This window comes from Anopheles coustani, chromosome 2, assembly GCF_943734705.1.
Source record: "Anopheles coustani chromosome 2, idAnoCousDA_361_x.2, whole genome shotgun sequence".
NCBI lineage: Eukaryota > Metazoa > Arthropoda > Insecta > Diptera > Culicidae > Anopheles > Anopheles coustani.
Window position 1 is genome coordinate 19297400 of NC_071289.1, and position 19091 is coordinate 19316490.

A 19091-nucleotide genomic window follows, 5' to 3' on the forward strand; every position below is an offset into this window, starting at 1 on the left:
GATCATCTATACCGATAAGAAGCGACAGCATTTAATGATAGTAAAAACACTCAAACGATGGGTATCACTTTACCGAGTAGCCAAGATAACAACAGCATAAGATAACGATTTTTTTTACCCAATGAGAGACAATAGATAGAAGTATATTTACAATTCTTGGTGGCCTTCATGCAGGCAATGGTTCATATTCGGGCTTCGCTGGAATGAAACACTCATTTGGCCGTTGGCTTGTTGGCTGTTTGTTTGTTTTCGTTTATTTGGATCTTAACATAGCCCGGATAAATCGAATGTAGGGAATTATGGTAAACTAAATTACTCTACTCCTATCGTTTGAAGCCGTATTTTTTACGTTCGTAGAAGAGATCAGTCTTTGAGCTTCCCAGGTTGACGATCTTTGGGCATCCATCACGCTGGGGAAAGGAAAAGAAATGATGAAAAATGATAGTACGAAAGCAGGCACACGTGTGCTTGTCGGCATCATAGATACTTACATCTTTTTCCTGAATTGTACACTCCTTGCAGTAGTACGCATCCGAGACTCCTGGGCCACCGCATATTACGCATCGCCCCTGGTAGGAACCGTAGTTACATTCGTCACAAATTCGAACCAATGTACAGGGTCGCACATAGGAATCGCATATGACACACTTTCCATCGCACTTTTCACACAAGCGTCCGATAGCTGCGAGAATACCAATGGGGTTACTACAGTTAAGTGAACATAAAACGAATCTTAACCTTCCTTACCTACTCCAGGTTGCTTACGACAAAAGATCAGATCAGGATGATGTTTGGCCATTGCAGTTGCTTTAAACTGGTGGAAAACGATAAAGACGCAAGCGAACAAGGCGATTTCGGCATTCAATTTGTTTTCCTCTGCAATTTGTTGTGTTTATGGTTTGACATGCATCTTTGCCGAAACTTGCCGGTTGCTGTCAAACGTTGATTTGACAGTCGAGGAACCAGTGTTTATCAAAGTGTACATGCGGTAGCAAAAGTGTTGAAAACAAATTGAAGGGAAATTTGCATTAGTCTTGCTTGTTTGCTAAAAAAAGTTGAAGGTACACGTTTTATTAAGCGTAAGTGGTTGAAATTAAAAGTTTGTGTATAACATTTGTACCAACCCACTTTCGTTAGATCGTCATCATGTCGGACAAGATCAAATTGGGCGACTACTTGATCGTGCAGCGACAGAAGTACATGAAGTTGCAAAAATTCAACAATCTCAACACGACCGTCAATCTGGGCAAAGATCAGATCGAACTGAAACTAGCCGAGAATCATCCGTACCACACCACGTTCCACTTGGTGCCGAAACTGGAACGTGGTAAGCGACAGTTCACGCTGGACGCACTATCGACCCCTTCGGAAATCCGCAATCTAAAGGAGTTGCTGATCAAGGAAAGCGGAAGCGACAATCGCAACATCACCGACGATCGACAATCGCAGGCACTGACGACGGAGGAAATCTTGAAGCTGCGCGAAGAGTGCGAATCGTCTTCCGAGGTGATCGGCAAGCTGGTGGAAAACTCCAAAAGTTTCGCTACGAAAACGGAATACTCCCAGGAGAAGTATCTGAAACGGAAGGAGAAAAAGTATTTCGAGTACATCACGATACGACGGCCGTCGATTCGCGTGCTGTGCGACATCTACTGGCGTTTGGATCCGGAGAAGGTGCTCGGGGTGCGCTTCGACACCCTGTCACAGATTGTGTCCTACAGTGGGGTGTGTAGCGTTGGCAACTATCTACTGTACGAGTCGGGCACGAACGGGTTGCTTCCGGCAGCGATGCTCAATTCCATCGGGAAGGAAACCGGGGCCAAACTGGTGCATTTACATCCGGGGAACGTCGCACAAAAGCAGGCTCTTATGGCAATGGATTTCCCTACTGAACAGCTGGCACGATGCGTGTCAGTAAATATCTACTCGGTGATAAGACATTACTATCAGGAGAAGGAATCAACCAACGGCGGTGAGGCAATTGTAGAGGAAGTGAAGGAAGTTATAAAAACCCAAGAGGAGCAAGAAATGGTCGAAAAAGATGAGATTTCCAACGGTGAAACAAAAAAGCGTAAGCTTGAAGATGGCACGGAAAATGGAAAGAACGCCGAAGACGGAGAACCGAATGCCAAACTGGTCAAGCTGGAGAAAGAGAAACAAACGTGGGAACTTGAAAACGAAACTGCTGCAGGCTTAATGAGGGAAAAGTTCGACTCGCTAGTTATTGTGGCGAAGGAACATCCGTACAGTATTCTAAAGGCCTTGCTGCCGTTCGTGAAGCCCAGCCGGCCGGTTGTGATTTTCTCTACCTCAAGGGAAATCCTCGCCGAATGCTACGTGGACATGAAAACGGAGGCTGCGGTAACGTACCTGCGGCTGACGTCCAATTGGACAAGACAGTTGCAGGTTCTTCCCAACCGTACCCATCCGGACGTGACTATGTCAGGGAGTAGCGGATATGTTCTTACAGGATACACGATAGGGTAGTATCAGGGCAATGAAAGCATAAAGGACTGTTCTTACCCATCGTAAGAAGGAAGTTATAGAGTATATTTTACAATTTAAAACTTTTTTTTTATGAAACAGGAAAGATTAAAATCGAAAAATGTTCATTTATTGGAAGTTTAATGTGGTTAACATTGTATTTACGAAATAGAGTTTTTTTCGATCAATCTTCATCGCTACTAATGACTGCGGCCCTTTTCCGTATCTTCTTCGTACTATGCTGCACGCTCATTTCCGATTCCGAATCCGAGGAGTCCAACGAACGGTCACGTTTCATCGATGATGCTTCATTCGTTATCCGGATTGACCCAATTTCCGGTTCACTGTCGTCATCATCAACTTGCAACGAAGGCATTAGATTCGCGTCATCATCGTCATCGTCAACGACGCGCAACGGAGACATGGATCGTTCACCTTCGTCGACGTTGTTGACCACATCTTCCCCCTCCTCTCCTCCCCGTTCGCCTACCGTTTCATTCAGGACGACCGGTGAATTCAGCTCAAAGTCATCGGAGCTACAAAACCGCTCCAGGATCGTAAGGCGCTGTTGTAAATCCGACGGGCTCAACGTAGATGGTATCCGGTGATAACAGTGGTGCCTGGTCACATCCATTATACCGAGTGTTTTTAGCAAGCGTTTAAATTCTGCCTTTTCCAGGGCAGCGATCTGGTAGGGTGCGATTGCAACCATTGGCGTTCCTTCCTCCTGTTGCTCCGGATCGGGATCCGAGTCTTCGTTCAGTTGCATTACCTCGTTCAGGCACTCGATAATCCACTGGACACTTTCCTTTTCGGCCGACCCCAACAGTTTGAGGCTAGCTTCGACAGCCTTTACATCCAGTGGCTTGCTGCTGTAGCTTCTGTCGCGATCATCATCATCCTCGTCATCGTCTTCGTCGATCTCGTCGTCATCGTCGTTGTCGGAATGGCTTTCGCCAGCATTACGCTCTGCGTTTCCTCGCTTCGGTGGCTTCACTTCGCTCGCATCCGCAATCAACCCTAGTGTGATCAGTCGTTTCACGATCACACCCGGTTTGAACTTTTTCCCAAAACCGTTCACGATCCGTTTCAGTGTGCGCCGTTGATCAAACCGGTGCTCGTCATACAGTTGCCGCAGTATCGTGTCCTCCTCGACGCTGAACTGATTGTGCTGGGCGCGATTCATATTGCTCCGCTTAGTTGGAGCCTTAAAAATGAGCCCCAAGTCTTTCAGCTTCTTGATGACGATCCTGCGGGTACGCGTGCGATCGATAATGTTTTCCAGCAGCCAATCGATCACGTCCTGATCGGTCTGTGGGTTCTGCTGGTTTTCCATAAACAACCTCCGCAGCTCTTCCTCTTGTTCCTCCGTCCAGCGACTCTTGGACGAGCCCGTTTGACCGTAAATATCGTCGTACCCGATTTCGATCGCCGTTGCGATACGTGCCGTTTTGTAGAAGAGCATCTCCGCATACAACACCTCGCCCGGGGAGGACGTATGGAGCTTTTGCAGCTGCCGCAACGTGTATATTGCAAGCCGGCGCAGCTCGAACGCGTGGGAGCACTCGGACGCCCGTAGAACTCGCTGAAAGATGCGTAGCAACGATAGCTGGAACAACATCGTCGGCGCTTTCAACTCCACGGCAATCCGATAGAGAAGCGTTACGGCCGCCTTAAGCGTTGGTGTCTTGATTTTCTCCCAATCACTCAGCACGATCGTACAGGCACGCACGATCTTCGGATCGATCAACCGTTTGGCGAAGTCTTCGAAGTTGAAATCTTTTTCCGCCTTATGAATCTGCCGTTCCGCTTCCTCTTCTTCGTCCTCACCGGACTCTTCCTCCTCCGGTTGGGTTTCCTCGACCGCACCACTGTTCTTCTCCTGCGCTAGGTTTGCCGTGAAGATTTCTTTCAATGTCATCAAATCTTCGTCCGGTGCTGATGATGCACTACCAAAGCAACCGTCGTCGGTCCAAACTGATCGCGCGGCGTACAACATTTTGATTGCCTGTTCGTACGCGCCCTCGCGGAGAATCGCGTGGATGCGAACCACGCAGTCCCCTTTCTGGTCATCGATCGGGACGGACGAAGCCGAATCAAAGGGTGTTGGTAGATCTTCCTTCAGCGTCGATTCGGCCCCTTCGCCCGACTCAAGGATGGCAGCAATCTTTGGCGCCACCTCAAGCCAAAGGTATTCCGCATCCTCCTGTTCGTCGTCCGCCTGTTCGTTGCGATTTTTCCGTTGGTTCTTGTTGCTCTTTTTTTTCTTCGGTTTCACCCGTTCCTGCACACGCACGGTGCCTTTGCAGAACTTTTGCAGCATGCCAAAGAACAGGTGTGCCACCTCGACCACGTCGCGAAGGTATGCCCGGCTGTGGTGCGTCTCGTTGAAGTCCTTCAGCAGGTGCACCACCGTCTCACGGTACTCGACCACGTAGAAGATGTTGTTCTGCAGCAGGTTTAGCAATTCCCGCGCGTTCGCATCCGGTTTCTTTTCCAGCGCCTGCAGGTTGTTCAGCAGCTCCCGGTACGTCTGTACGGCGATGTGAAGCCGACGGGCCCACAGCATTTTTCGGGTTTTGTCCGAGACGATGTTTTCCATGCAGTTCTCCATGCGCGTAATGATCCAATGGAACGTGTCGATGGTTAACGATTCGCTGACCAGCTCGATCTTCAACCCACCGTGGCGGTTAAACTCGAGGAAAAAACGAATCGCCCATAGCAGGTATGAGTCGTCGTTGAAGTCGGACACGGTGACGCTGCTGTGCTGATCCAGATAGCGTCGCACCTGGCGGACCATGTTGTTGTAGAGGCGCAGAATTTCCATGCCATACTCGCGCAGAAACAGACGCACTGAGAAGATGCTTTTCCGCTCGACCTTTTCCGTTTCCTTCACGTGGCGAGAGGGTTGCTTGATTCGTTGCTTTTCCGCGCCGAGTTCCTCACTGCGGACGATTTTCTCCAGCGACTGGTGGCATATGGCATCGGCCTCCGAGATGGACTTTAGGTTGTGGAACGTGTAGGTGCCTCGAAAGCGGGAGTGGCGCGCCGTGGACAGCGGTTTCCGGGACCCGCCCGGTGGGTGCAACGCTTTGATCAGTTGCATTTCGTCGTTTTTCTTTTCGATCGTGCTGCGCTGTAAGGTCGCATCAGCGAGGCTGGCCGTGGACTGTTCCCGGTACACAAGGCTCACAATTTCCAGTGAGTGGATCAGAAAGCGGTTTTCGTGCGGTGAACCGAGGATGTATAAAATCAGATCGAGAATTCCGGCCTGATGTAGGGCCCACAGTAGGCAATCGTGCAGACTGGCGTCATTATCCATGCGCTTTTCTTTCTCAACATTTGCTGGCACCTGCAGCACGTTTCTTATCAGAATCAAAATGCGCTCTATGATTAATCCATCCGCTTCGCTGCGCACTGCCCAATCGGTGTGTAAAATCTTTTCCAACCGATCGCCTAGCACCGACCAGACGCCCTTCACCGAAAACGCCTCCTTGTACTCCTCGGCAATGTCGATCAGTCGCATACACTTTCGCTGTTCCACGGCATCCTTTGGGTAGTTTCCATTGTAGAGCAGTAGCGTTGGAAACGTAAGATTGACCAGTAAACGTAACAATACGTCCACCAGGTCCGCATTGTGAAAGTTACTGATCAGCATCGGTATCAGGTCGGTCTGCACGACCCGCTTGCCTCCGATGTACCGACGACATTCGTGGACGACTTTGTCCTGCTTCAGGATCCAAATCAAATGTTTCAGGCCTTGCAGGGCCTCCGGATCCATATGATACTTGTCGCCATCTTCCCAGCCCAGCGAGGAACAGATGGCATCGATTTCGGCAAAGAACACGCTCATTGTTGTAACAGATATGGACACTTTCACAAAATATACGGGTTCAAGCTGCTAGAACTAACTACGCCATAACAACGTTTGTGGAATGACGGTTCCTTCTATTTTCCCGCCAATACCTCAGATGTCATAAAAGTAAACAAATTTTAACCCGATCGTACACATCAGGGGTTGGCAACCGAAGGTTGTGCTGGTAAATATTTGACACTGGATTTAATTTTATATGCCCTACGATATGCTACTTTTTTCATTGTACATAACTATGTTAAAAATTACTCATTCACTTCATTTCATGGAGGCTCTACAAAAGTCAATAGGTCTGAAGATACGATTTGAACATGATCAAGTCTTTCAATCAACTTCTCAAAATCCGATGTGGTAACATTGTTGAAGCTTTCGTTTTCGTAAATTTAAATTAAAAAAAGGTTTAGCGTGACAGTAAGTGCATGAAATATGTTACTACAATCTCTAGGAGCATGTCCGCCGACCACTGAGAAATTATGTACTAAATGACAGCTGTTAGTTGGATCTACTTTCTCGGTGCCAAATGTAAACACCAACAACACTACCGGCATTTCGTCCGAATCTTCCGCAAGCGTAATCGCGCAAGGAATTACCCTCAAATGAATCGTTACTTAATCAACCTATCGTACATCGGCACCCGGTTTCGGTAAGAATGATTTTCCTGCCAACCACGAATTCGAAAATAGCTGACTACTGTGCGATCTTTCAGTGGCATTCAGCGGAAGATCGACAAGTCGGTGGGCCAGTTTCAGGATCCTCACACCGTACAGGGAGTCATCGAGGAGGCACTGCTTAAGCTACGATCGGTGAACGTTCCCACATTAAAGCTGTCCAGTCGGTAAGCTAGTGAAAAGAACTAACATTAGTGTTATTTTGCATGTGAATGCTACTCTCGACATGTTATAAAATAGGGATTATTTCACATCTATGTAAGGAACAACGAAGGTGTGGTAGGAAAAGCGATACATTATTTCAAACTTTATTTTAATCATCTGGTTCTTTCTCCTTCGCATAACGACAGAACAGACACAGGCGTACACGCTCTCCACAACACTGTCCATGTAGATTTGGAACGGCCAAATGGAAAGCCGTACGATGCGGAAAAAATCACCAAAGCGCTCAATCGTGCGTTCGAACGGGATGCCCAATCTTTGCGAATACTAAGCACCGTACATGTGCCAAATACATTCCATGCGCGGTTGTGCGCCAAATCCCGAACCTATTTGTATCGGTTGGCGGTGCTGAAGAAAGAATACGCCCGTAATCACCCCCTCCAGCATCCACAATCTCGATTCATACCGATCGAAGAGCACGATCGATGCTATTTTCTTGGGTAAAAAGAAATCCTCAAGGAACGGTTGTTGCCAATCCACTGATCAAATGTTTCTGAATGTGCTTCCAGGCATCCGCGGTTCGATATAGACACGTTTGCCAACATTGCACGTTCGTTTGAAGGTGTGCATGATTTTCGAACTTTTATGGCAGTTGCTAAAGGAAATCCGCGACAGCAGGAAGCGATGCATTCGCTGAGACGCATCGATCAGGTCACGGTGGATCGAGGGCAGACAATGACGACAGCCTTTAGTAGGGAGAAGACGGAAAAGTACTATGACTTTTGGGACGTACGGGTACGAGGACGTTCGTTTCTTTACAGACAGGTGAGAGTGGATAGCTTTCTGAAAAAGGGTCTACTTTTTTTTGAATGCTTTTTAACATATTTTTAAATTAACATGCATTGGGAGATAATGGGGGGCATAATTAATAGCACGTTTCAATTCAAGTGCTTTAACTTTTTTCGCGTAAGGTACGGCGCATGGTAGGAGCCTGGGTTGCAGCAGCCGAAGGACGCATCAGTGATCGGGACGTGTACCATATGCTCACAGTGCCCTCTCAAAACTCGTGGTGTTCCAACGTGTTTGTAGCTCCCGCTTACGCCCTCTACCTCTGCCAAGTAGAGTACGATCCAGCCGATCTCGCTTTTCCCGCGATCACCCAGCATCCCACCGGCGATACCGATGGCCAGTTTTCTGGAGCAACTGCGCAACCGCAAAACGGAACTCCAACGTACCGAAACGACCGTCACATACATGGATGGTAGTCGGAAGATTTTTCGAAACAATCTCGAAATTGATGCACCTCCCCGGCTCGGATTCATCGTGGATGACAGCCCCGACCAAGTGCCGGCATGCATTATCAGCCAATTTCTTTACCTAGGCTCGCAGGATTGTGTGCGCGCACAAGTGCTGGACAAGTATGGCATAACTCACGTGCTCAGTGTCGGTATCGAAATCCCACCGCTGGAAGAAGACGCAGTAGTGGCCAAAGTTTTGGAGAAGATGTTTGTCCCATGTTTGGATCTTCCGGAAACGAACTTGCGGGATGTGTTGGAGCAGACGAACGAGTTCATCGACAACTGTCGAAAGCAGGGAGGCCGTGTGCTCGTACACTGCAATGCTGGTGTTTCGCGATCGACCTCAGTGGTTCTCGGATATCTCATACTGCGATGCGATCAGTCCTTCCTGCAGGCTTTCGGATTAGTTAAAAGCAAACGCCCTTGCGTACATCCGAATGCGGGTTTTATTAAACAACTTAAGCAATTAGAATCATAATCGTGTGTGCTCAAATTGTGAGATGAAGTTTAACCATTAAATAAAAACGAACGTGGATGAGAATAAACCAAACTTATTCCTATACCGGTTTATATATATGGTATAGAAGAAAACTGGTTAAAACTGGTCTTCTCTTTTTACTTAGTGATGTACCAATTATAATGCTGTATATCCAATGTCACACAAAATAAACTCAAATTTTAGATAATGATTTTTCGAACAAATGATCAATTATTTAATAATTTGATGTACTTTAATTATTTCAAACTTTAAACTTTCTTCCCGCGTAGACAATGAGCTGTAGTGTCGCTTGACGTAAATAGAACTATCAGTAAAATGTTTATCACCTTAGAATGCAGTTGGGGCGTATTGCTCTGCTGATAACGATCATTATCAATCATTTACGCACGCTAATTAAATTGAGTCGCCTCCGTTTTAAAGTATAAGTAAATTATCATCATCATCACCTTCCTCCTCGTCGGTAGTAAAATATTCCTGTTGGACATTGAGATCGATCAACGGCAACGGTTCTTGCGTTTGTTCACTCGTTCTATTATCACTGCTAGTGCTATCGGAACTTGTGTTGGGAGATAAGACAGCATCGCTGTGGGGTTCATCGGCATGGTTTGTCCTCGTACCGGAATGCTCTCCTTTTTCAACAGCAGCCTCCGGGACATCAGTTGTCGGTTGAGATGGTGCGGCATTCTCAGTAGTTGCTACATTTTCCGTTACATTCGCCGATCCTGCGGCAGAAGTGGATGTGGAAGCACCTTCGTTAAGATTCATCTCTCCCATCGCGGAGGACAATTCGCTCAGATCGTTCGAAGCCGTCGTCGTAGATGTCCCAGGGACACGTGTCTGGTTGACTCCTTCAAGCCGCAGCCCAGCAACACCCTTCTTCTGTATGGTTACTAGATCCCGCTTTACGCGCCGTATGCGAGTGCAGTCGTTTTGTCGAATCTGACACTTGAGCTCGAACATGACGATGTAGACGAATCCGGCTACCAGGATTTTGCAGCTCTTTTTACCCTCCAGGTACGCTTCTTCCAGCTCCTGGCTGGTGCGTTCGTCGTACTGCCACCAACCATTGCAGCCCTCGTAATACCACTGGTACTCATTTCCGTCCGCCACCGTTGACGTGGCTGCACGCTCAATTTCTTCGACACCATTCACTAGCTGCGGGTGGTCTATGTAGGTGAGCGGAATATCACAACGACACAACGCGCAGCGTAGGTTTTTAAAAGCAACACCCTGGAAAATAAATTGAAACTTGTCGGATTGTTTGATACACTGACATGCGTCCAATGATTTACCTTCACACACAGGTAGCAAAAAATATGGCCACACGGGAGTCGTACGGGATGGACGCATGTCTCTAGGCATACGGGACACTCCAGTTTAGAGCCTGAGAAGGGAAACTAGAAGTTTTAAAACTGTTCGTTTCCGATAAGTTACAGAAAAACTACGCACTAGCGGTTGTTCCATCTGGTTTCTTCGGGATTTCATGGCTATCACCATCTTCGGAACGGGCGCTGGTTGGGGAAGAGGAGCCTGGCTGAAGTGATTCTGCCATTATACTCGGTGTCTACACGAAACAACACCCGCAAGCATACGATAAGGATATTCACAACAGAGCACCAGTTCTTGTTAACCTCTCTTGAGACGATCAATCGACAACGAATTTGTTTTTGTAAATAAAAAAGTTGTCTCATTCGCGGATGCGATGCAGACGCAGTATACTTTGTGCGTTGTTTTCACAAAAGCAACAAAACACGGAACAGATGAGTTTGACGTACACAACTGACAACAACCTTTGACATTTAGCGAGGATTTAAATGAAATTGCCCAGTTTGTTCGTTTTTAGCTCGAATTAAACAAGTATCCAAAAATGTGTTTTTTTGAGATTAATTACTAAGAGAGGATTACATACAATCAGCGTATACACAATCGATAGCTAACAATCATGAATGTTTCTATTTTCGAATATATTTTAAGAAATCAAAAAAATACGTACACATTGCTTGCGTCGTTGTTGGGCAACGTTTGAATTTCTTTTCTCACTTTTTTTTATAATAAATTCAAATACATTTGATGCATTTTCCCCCCTCTCCCTCGCTTTATAACGTCTTTTAAAGGACTCCTGTTTCCTTATGCCCTTCGATTTTGAATGAAAGAGCGAAGCATTCCGTACACCGTCCATCATCAGTTGGGTAAGTCTATGTTTTGACTTATCCTTCGTGGCTGTGTTATTTATTTTGAATTCTTAAGGTTAATGTGTTCCTTTCTATTTATCCCTTCTGTATCCAGCCTTTTAATCCTTCCTCTACCATCATTTGATCATTCAATCCCCTTTCAAAAACCATTAACAATGTTCCGGGATACGAACGGGCTGCTTTAAGGTTCGACATTTTTTTCTCATGCTGAGTAACTTCGGTTGCTGTTGCCAAATTCGGACCGTTACCGGATAGAGTATACAGGAATAAATTAAAATAAGGTATTAGTACAATAAGTAGTTAAAGGTATAATTTAGCAAATCTAATTCATTAATTATGCAAAACCGGTCGGTAGCCTTTTTTCGTGTTTTACCATTTTAACATCCTTTGTTAACCGTATCCAAACCCTTTATCTCAAAATTTTACTTTTTCCCTAAATGTTCTCTCTCTCCCCCTCACACGGCATCTCTCTACATCCTTAATCGTGTGTGTGTGTGTGTGTGATAATGGCCGTATTAGTTCATAACTTCGTCTTACAACTATCACCTTTCAGAGATGCGATCATCGCGCAATGCGCCTAGAGTTAGTTGCTTATCGTTTAAATTTAGTTATTTTGTTTTAGTTTCGGATTGGTTTTTGCTCGACCACCTTACGCTTTTATTTTGTTGTTGTTACGTAGTTGTTTTGCTTTAGAAAAGAAGCGTGTCGCATTCGGCTCGTGTATTAGTTTCATGTGCTGTATCGCCTTTCCTAACTCGCTGATACATTGCAGTTCAATAACATGCTCATGCATTTTAGAAAGACATCACGGATTCTTCTTTATAGCGGGGCTGTCTAATTCTTTTTTTTATAATTCGATCAACTAATTTTTCTTACCTTGTTTTTCGTTTTTCCTTTCGTCTCCTAAAGCTCTACTGCAGAGAATTTCATAAAGCTCCTGCATACTTTCTCTTTCCACTACACTCCCCCATACTCCATGTTGCCGGAAAACGTTGGTTCGAAAGATTCATGGCTGATGGATAATCCATCGCCCTGGTAAATGGTGTTGTTTGATTTTTTAATTGTATGTTAATAACCCTATCCCTTACATGCTAGGCACCTAGATATTCCCTACAAAATCAGCGGCACACATGAATGGCCAATCGACGCACGCAAAGTCAGATCAGGGGGAAAGCGCAAGGGGGGTTTCTCCCCCCGTTTCCCTGTTGCGGTGGTTCTGTGTAGCTTCTTCTTTGTAACAAAAAATCCTGGGCCCCTTTTCCACGGAGGGCAAGAAGCAAAATCCGTACCAGAGAGCCGCCCGGTTCGTTAACGCGTTCGTAAAAGGGAATCGATGCCTTTTGATTCTACGATTGTATAGCACAATGTTTTTCTATCATCGACCGGGTTAATTCGTGCTGTGCTAAACGGGAAACAAAACTGAAACTAAACTAAACAACATCCTTTGGGATGGGGGTATATCATTTTCCTGTCCAATAATTTCGGGGCGCTATTTTATTTCATCTCCTTGCTAAAGAAACTCGTCCTCGGTCATAGATTCCTTCCCTCCGTCGAATCATTTCGGTTCTCTAACGGAACTGGATATCGGATCCAGGATCGGAAAGCGAAGCAACAATGCACAGCTGTATAATTTGGTATGACTTTTTTTTATCAAACGTTTACTTTTCAATGTTGTTCAAGTGTTCGACTTTCAGTAATATAGCTAAAGAATTAGACTTTGTTTTCTCTTTCTCATACTACAGTTGGAGGAGGAGGTTGTGATTGGGGGAGTTGGGGAAAGTGCGTATACTTTGTGTGGAAAATGATAAGAAACGTACGAAGTCAATTGGGGTTGGGATCTTGTACTAACGGCTATCGTTGCTATCTTCTCGTACGTTTGGAGATGTCTAGGATCTACTGTTAGCCTACAAAAATAAGATGCGCGTGCTCCTAATGGATGAATTCGTCTCAAGATATTATTCGAGGTTAAAATATATAATTTGGTGCAGAGAAGGAAAGAAGATAAACAAATATAACGATACATATACTTCCCGTACGCCAAGTAAGCTGTCGAATCAAAGCGTGGATGGAGAATGGAGGATCCTACTCGGTGGACCTTAAGTGGTTGGGGTAGTCGGAGGAGAGGAGGTGGTGGTTGTGGGTTCACCATCGGTCACACTAGTTACCATGTCGTCGTTCGCGGTCGGCGTAGTGGGTGTTGTCGAGGTGACGGCATCCGCCTTAGTGGAGTTGTTCGTTTCTAGTTCGCTCGTAAAGTCATCGTCGCCGTCCTCGGAGATGATAGGCGGTGGCTCGGATGAGCTGGAATTCCGGTGCTTCGAGTGGCGCAACTGCTGCAGGTAGTGGCGCTGGGTCGGTTTGTGCAGGGCCAGCTGGGATAGGGCTTCCTCTATCGAGAACCACTGTCGCTTCCGGCCGATCGTTTTTGAGTCTTCCCATTCTTCCAGCTCTTTGGTGACGACCATTACGAACACCTCGGTGCGATGTTTGTGCTCTATGTTCTGTAATAACAGTGAGTTAGTTTCATGTTCATATGATTGCATTATCCGACAGTAGTGTGTACCTCAAACACTCCGAGACACCGACCGAGCTCTCCCGTAACACCAGCCTCCTCGAGCACTTCTCGTGTGGCCGTTACGGAAGCCTCTTCTTCCGGCTCCACACCACCACCCGGGACGATCCATAGCTCAGGCCGTCTAGAGGATGTGACCAACAGCACCTGCGAAGAATTTAACGTACGTTCGACATAAGAACGACATCCAAGTAACCTTGTTTTTAAACACCGAATCGCACCTCTGCTTCCGCCTCCGATCGCACGCAAATACAGGCCGCCCGTCGACGGTATCCATCTTTGTCGTAGAGCCGTGGAGTTGGTTTTTCTTTCACCATCTTTACGCTTAACAAGTACCGTGACGATCAAAATCGCTGAATGTCTGCAAAACGCGAGAGGAAAAGAACAGAAATAAGTTAAATATGATAGAGCTAGAGTTGAATGAGAGAACAATGTTATCATTCATATTCTAATGTTGTTTATTTTTAAGCCAGACACAGTTTGTAAACTTGCACGATCCAACTTGGCGCACATGTTGTCATATTGCCATTTCACAAATGAGGTAATACATTTCAAAACGAGACGAGATCGAAGACGAGTTCTCGGACCACAGTAGGTCGATGTACGAAATATGGTGTATCCATTGGAAAAAGAAAACTTCCAAAATAATATAGATATTGTGAAAGCACAATTCGAGATACGAAAATTTGTAAAACACAATTTTATTCGAATTGATAAGAAATTGAAAAAAACAGGAACCGAAGAATATTAACAAAGAATAACATCATTCCTTTGATCTCTTTGTAAATTATATGTATAAACGTACAAATTCTTATCAAACACAGAATTTGAACAAAACATTGCATTGAATGAAATGGACTGTATTTAATACATAGTTGGGAATCGATTTCCTTCAGGATATTAACACAACTTCTCGACGTAAAACTCCCAGTGTTCCCAAAACGGAACCTAGCATGCCTAATTTCTTTTTATTGTGGTCTGGAAGTTTTGCGTCGAAGTGGCGATTTGTTAACTTTTTACTCTGTTAGTTGCAACAAGTTTTGTTCGTTACTGTAAGTTGCACAATACACAAAATTTAAACACGAATGTGATCAAATAACAGCAAAACCCATTTGGTAGAGGCTTGCGTTACAGAACCTATTTTAGATTAAAATTCCACCAATAACGTATCCGAGTTAGCCACTGTGCGAGGAAGAGAATCGCCTTACAGATTCGCACATCATCAAGTGATGAGGGTTTGGGGTTCATCTTGAAGATGACGATCGAGCTGGAGCGTGACTGTGCTATTGATAACAACCGCTCCATCGACTTTCCATCGGAACCAAACGTCTCTCGAGTTGACGATAATGTAAACGATTTTTCGATGCCAGCGAGTAGACGTTGAGGTTATAAATTACCTCCTCCGGCAATTTAGTTGAAGGGCCGGGCCCACCGGTAAAGCAAATTGGGGGGAAAATATATACAGAATGAAATATACAACATAAAATTTAATTTATGTTCAATTCCGAAGGAGGGTGGTGGTTTACACTAAATTTTCGGTGAGAGAGTTTCTTCTTAGCGCTGCGCTAAAAATAGCTTCCTCTCTCTGGCTTCCCCTCGGCACCGAGAACAAAACCAAGAACCGCGCAAAAAAAACACACCTTCAAACCAACGAATTTGCAAAGAATCCCGGCTTTCCGTATCGTTTACTTCAACACCGGTGTCCTATGTCCCTAGCCCCTGCCTTCTCGTCTGATCTTTCTGACCACCTACCCGTTTACTAATCTAGCGTGAGAAGCATGTGGGCCATCCATGTCACTTGACACGCCGAAATCGTTCCCAACGCGCTCGACCGAGTTTCAAGTTTTTCTTTTCCTTTCGGCTAGGATGATAATAATCGAACGAAAAATCAAACCAAACGAAGAAAAATAAAGTGACCCCTCTCCGGTGCGCCACGGCGACGCCTGGCCGTGTGTGTGTGTGTGTGTGTAACAGGTGTCGAAGATGACTTTGTCGACTATCGTCCGCCGACTTCCTTTTGGCAGCCGGTAACCCCGGCCGGCAGATGATACTACCGGGGAGACGACGATGGTAATAAGCTGTGGCATTACGTCCACACGCAACCATGAGAGATGCTGTTTGCTTGCCATTAGCTCTTCCCCGGGTCGCCAATGGTAATGGATTCGATGGACGGGGCATAATTATCCACCTCCACACCGTTGAGAGTAATCGATGTATTCTCTTTGACAATCTGATGAAGGAAGTATCAACAATTTATAATTCTCCGCACAACGTCTTGACGAGTTTCAACTGGACGGGGAGTATGTCTAGATGATTAATTTACATGCGACCTCCGGTTCCTTTTTTTTTCCTACCATGTCAGTACCCTTTCTTGTGACAAATGTAACGTTTTTAATCTTTTTCTCTCGCTTTATGTCTCGCTTATCGCCTTCCTCCGTAGTAAACACCCGCAAAGCGTGCACTATTCGGCGGTTTTTGGTTTACAGTTGGCCATAAAGTGCGGCCAGAGAAGAAAACAACACCGCGAAGACAATCATGTTGCTTCGGGAAGTGATGAGCGTACCTTTGAAGACTCCCCAACGGATGCTGACGACCAGGTGGTGGTTATGGTGCTAGTAAACACACTATCTACAGGATGATGTCAATGATCTATCCGGGATGGTGTTTTCACGGTCGCGGGGGTTACTTCGATGCTTATTGCTCGCAGATTGTGGTGATGCTGCTACGGCGACTAGATACGGGAATTGTCGGTACGGCCGTTCACAATGCTTGTCGCATTCGACAATCAATGGACTCGTTCACACTGACGCACATACAACACACAATCTTGCACTTTCATACACCCACAAAAAAATAATTAAGAAAAAAACGACACAATCGACTACCAGCGAACCACTAGACAGACCGATGCACTGACATTACACCCTGCATTCACACGTACGCGCACACACATACACTCACACATACGCTGCACTGATCACTCTTTCGCTTCGTCCTGCTGCTTTTCCTCTTTGCCTGCAACTCCGTCTTCCTGGTCGTCGTCACCGTCGCCGCTCTTGTTGTTGTTGGTGCTCCTGTTGCTTTCGTTTTCGTCTTCGTCCTCATGCAACGTCGCCGCCGTCGTCGTCGTCGTCGTTGTCGTTGCTGAAGCTGGCTCACTCGACTGCCTCGTTCACCTTCTAGTTTGCAGGCGCTTACAGGAGCCGAGTCGAGGGTAAACTAGCTGAGGTCGATGAAAATGGCACGACGGCAACGATTGCACACGGAACCCGGCTCGGTTGCTTCCATCTTCTTGTGTAGACCAGTGCGCTTATCCGCACGTTGCGCTGTGCTCCCCGATGTGACCGGTTAACACACGCACGCACCTTCACCTTCTGCGGCCGAAAAAGAAGTGCTCCAACGTCGCTCGAAGCGAATCGATTCACGCCGTCGTTCACTACTTCCGGTTATATTTTGCTAGCTCCTACACGGTCCACGCACCACCAGCAGCTGTGCGCGGGTGTACAAGGCAACTGTATGTGGGGTTAAGTTCTTCCGGGGCGGTCGAATGGAGCAGCCGTGCCAGGCGTCGTTGCCGGATGCATTCGGATCGGACGGTCTATCGGATGGGTTTGCACGACCGGTACGCACAACGGAAGGCGACAGAAAACGGGACAGTTTAGCTGAGATACCACGCAACGGATCGCAACTGCGGTCGTGTCTGAATCGCTAGCACACCTAATTTCGAGATGTAATGGCGGCCAATAGACTTTTTTCCCGAACAGCGATTTGACAGATAAACAAAACAACCAACCGGCTCGCGGCGTTTGGTTGGCCAACGTTTTCGCCGTGACGTCTCGTGACATTACAAAAAGACCGTTATTTATACGTAAAAAGGTTATTGTTGTGTTATGATCGCCGAGAAGGAGTTTTAATTTAGTAAATAAATTTACTAGCGTACTATGTCATGTTTTTGCATTGAAACTATTATGGTGAGATGAAAGAATGTAAATAATAATTACAAAGCAAATGTGCCGTAGAGCATATCTTGAGAAATAATTACATAGGAAAAACCGTATGAAAAAAGTGTCGTTATTTTTAGTTCGACTACAAAAAGTTTTGTATGGGAATTTTGTTTTTGTTGACTAGAAGAGCAAACAAACATAATTAGAATGATTATCAAACCGTTGATTAACATATATTTTAATATATTTTTGTTGACAAAGAAATAAAAATAAATGTAATTTTAGCAGCGACGAATCCAGGCCAGATCATCCAAAGCTGGGAGCCGGTGCCGCCGCGACATTTTTGACATACCACATGGCCTACTTGAGCCTCTTTTTGGTTACTTTGACACTTTCGGTGAGCACAAATTGTCGCAGAAAAACAGGTCGCGAGAATGTCGCAGAACCGTGTAGACACACGGTAAATAACCTTCAGCGAAATATTGTTGACCAAGGTTAACTGTGCAAAGCTCAACACTCCAACAGAAATATTGAATAATTTAAGTGCTAATTTATCAACTCCGATCTACTCTTCAATTCAGTTTGGATAATCAGCTCTTCAACCGAACGGCCTTTGTAACATAAGGAAATTTTATTATGAAGAAAAAAAACGCAAGTAGAAAATTTCATTAACCTTGGTTTGAATTTAAATTAGAACATTAATTTGTTGATAACTTTTTAGTCCCTCGACCAATTTGGATATATGACCACTCAAATAAAAGGGTTTTTTTTAATACAAACAACTTTGTTGGAGATAATATTGTCTTGTTTAGAGAATATATTCTATTTAATTAATTCTAATTAATTATTTCATGTTTTACCGTTTCATTGACCTTGCCACGAGCAAACTCGCATAAGTACTAGTGGTGAGCCATACGATCCTTCTAACGAATCGACCCGGAATTGAGTTCGTCCCTGGAGGAATCGAGTTCGACCCGTGGGTGCAACGAATTGCTAAGCATATGCGAGTTCAATCCGTCGGTAAAACGAGCTCAGGTCGACCCAAACCAACGAGTCGAACTTGTATATGGTCTACTGCACCCACGGGTCGATCCAAACTCGTTGGAATTGGGAATACGACCCGGAATCGCTCCCGATCGTTACGGCTGGCTCCGACCCTGTAGGTTCGGGTTGATCCGCTCATCACTAGCAAGTACGGTATTAAATAATCCTGAACCGGTTCAAAAACTGAATAGAAAAATTTGAAATTAACGAGCAGTCGTTAAAAAGAATCGTGATTCAAAGCAACAAATTTATGTTAATATGAATGTGTATGTGGCGTGTTACGGTATAAATGATTAAACTCTATATAATATTAAAAAGACAATTATGATATTGGCGAAACAAATCAATGCAGCA

The 19091-nt window shown here is 45.5% G+C and overlaps 6 protein-coding genes across 8 annotated transcripts; 2 read left to right on the top strand and 4 right to left on the bottom strand.

The window, feature by feature from the left end:
• Positions 1–226: 226 nt before the first annotated feature.
• LOC131263579 (PHD finger-like domain-containing protein 5A) lies at positions 227–891 on the bottom strand. Its single transcript, XM_058265803.1, has 3 exons — positions 748–891; positions 492–682; positions 227–410 (listed from the first exon to the last, which is right to left on the bottom strand). Exons 1-3 carry the CDS (start codon positions 797–799, stop codon positions 324–326), a joined length of 330 nt encoding a protein of 109 aa, XP_058121786.1. The 5' UTR covers positions 800–891; the 3' UTR covers positions 227–323.
• Positions 892–960: 69 nt separating this feature from the next.
• Positions 961–2644, top strand: LOC131263571 (tRNA (adenine(58)-N(1))-methyltransferase non-catalytic subunit TRM6). The gene is made up of 2 exons (XM_058265790.1): positions 961–1061; positions 1138–2644. Exon 2 carries the CDS (start codon positions 1147–1149, stop codon positions 2485–2487), a length of 1341 nt encoding a protein of 446 aa, XP_058121773.1. The 5' UTR covers positions 961–1061; positions 1138–1146; the 3' UTR covers positions 2488–2644.
• Positions 2530–6376, bottom strand: LOC131263566 (protein timeless homolog). Its single transcript, XM_058265783.1, has one exon. It carries the CDS (start codon positions 6335–6337, stop codon positions 2669–2671), a length of 3669 nt encoding a protein of 1222 aa, XP_058121766.1. The 5' UTR covers positions 6338–6376; the 3' UTR covers positions 2530–2668.
• Positions 6377–6885: 509 nt separating this feature from the next.
• LOC131263572 (tRNA pseudouridine synthase-like 1) lies at positions 6886–8585 on the top strand. Its single transcript, XM_058265791.1, has 5 exons — positions 6886–7001; positions 7065–7193; positions 7377–7688; positions 7758–8013; positions 8160–8585. Exons 1-5 carry the CDS (start codon positions 6955–6957, stop codon positions 8451–8453), a joined length of 1038 nt encoding a protein of 345 aa, XP_058121774.1. The 5' UTR covers positions 6886–6954; the 3' UTR covers positions 8454–8585.
• A 329-nt stretch (positions 8586–8914) lies between these two features.
• Positions 8915–10713, bottom strand: LOC131263573 (E3 ubiquitin-protein ligase rnf146). The gene is made up of 3 exons (XM_058265792.1): positions 10435–10713; positions 10278–10369; positions 8915–10215 (listed from the first exon to the last, which is right to left on the bottom strand). Exons 1-3 carry the CDS (start codon positions 10535–10537, stop codon positions 9400–9402), a joined length of 1011 nt encoding a protein of 336 aa, XP_058121775.1. The 5' UTR covers positions 10538–10713; the 3' UTR covers positions 8915–9399.
• Positions 10714–11931: 1218 nt separating this feature from the next.
• Positions 11932–17479, bottom strand: LOC131263575 (diphosphoinositol polyphosphate phosphohydrolase 1). 3 transcript variants are annotated; one of them, XM_058265798.1, is made up of 4 exons: positions 16717–17479; positions 13971–14110; positions 13741–13896; positions 11932–13678 (listed from the first exon to the last, which is right to left on the bottom strand). In XM_058265798.1, the coding sequence occupies exons 2-4, from the start codon at positions 14064–14066 to the stop codon at positions 13274–13276; spliced, it is 657 nt and encodes a 218-aa protein (XP_058121781.1). In that variant the 5' UTR covers positions 14067–14110; positions 16717–17479; the 3' UTR covers positions 11932–13273. The 3 variants fall into 3 exon arrangements, with proteins under 3 accessions (XP_058121781.1, XP_058121780.1, XP_058121779.1); XM_058265797.1 differs by having other exon boundaries at positions 16711–17479; XM_058265796.1 differs by having other exon boundaries at positions 16313–17479.
• Positions 17480–19091: the final 1612 nt, after the last annotated feature.

Bases quoted from the DNA above. Each gene is read 5' to 3' on its own strand.
- LOC131263575 (XM_058265798.1), bottom strand. From the start codon at position 14,066: ATGGTGAAAGAAAAACCAACTCCACGGCTCTACGACAAAGATGGATAC. The intron at 13,897-13,970 runs GTGCGATTCGGT...AATTCTTCGCAG, and splicing joins GATCGGAGGCGGAAGCAGAG to GTGCTGTTGGTCACATCCTC. The intron at 13,679-13,740 runs GTACACACTACT...CTGTTATTACAG, and splicing joins GGTGTCTCGGAGTGTTTGAG to AACATAGAGCACAAACATCG.
- LOC131263572 (XM_058265791.1), top strand. From the start codon at position 6,955: ATGAATCGTTACTTAATCAACCTATCGTACATCGGCACCCGGTTTCG. The intron at 7,194-7,376 runs GTAAGCTAGTGA...GCATAACGACAG, and splicing joins ACATTAAAGCTGTCCAGTCG to AACAGACACAGGCGTACACG. The intron at 7,689-7,757 runs GTAAAAAGAAAT...ATGTGCTTCCAG, and splicing joins GATCGATGCTATTTTCTTGG to GCATCCGCGGTTCGATATAG.
- LOC131263566 (XM_058265783.1), bottom strand. From the start codon at position 6,337: ATGAGCGTGTTCTTTGCCGAAATCGATGCCATCTGTTCCTCGCTGGGC.
- LOC131263573 (XM_058265792.1), bottom strand. From the start codon at position 10,537: ATGGCAGAATCACTTCAGCCAGGCTCCTCTTCCCCAACCAGCGCCCGT. The intron at 10,370-10,434 runs GTGCGTAGTTTT...TTCCCTTCTCAG, and splicing joins ACCAGATGGAACAACCGCTA to GCTCTAAACTGGAGTGTCCC. The intron at 10,216-10,277 runs GTAAATCATTGG...TTTATTTTCCAG, and splicing joins TTTGCTACCTGTGTGTGAAG to GGTGTTGCTTTTAAAAACCT.
- LOC131263571 (XM_058265790.1), top strand. From the start codon at position 1,147: ATGTCGGACAAGATCAAATTGGGCGACTACTTGATCGTGCAGCGACAG.
- LOC131263579 (XM_058265803.1), bottom strand. From the start codon at position 799: ATGGCCAAACATCATCCTGATCTGATCTTTTGTCGTAAGCAACCTGGA. The intron at 683-747 runs GTAAGGAAGGTT...GTATTCTCGCAG, and splicing joins TCGTAAGCAACCTGGAGTAG to CTATCGGACGCTTGTGTGAA. The intron at 411-491 runs GTAAGTATCTAT...TCCTTTCCCCAG, and splicing joins GTACAATTCAGGAAAAAGAT to CGTGATGGATGCCCAAAGAT.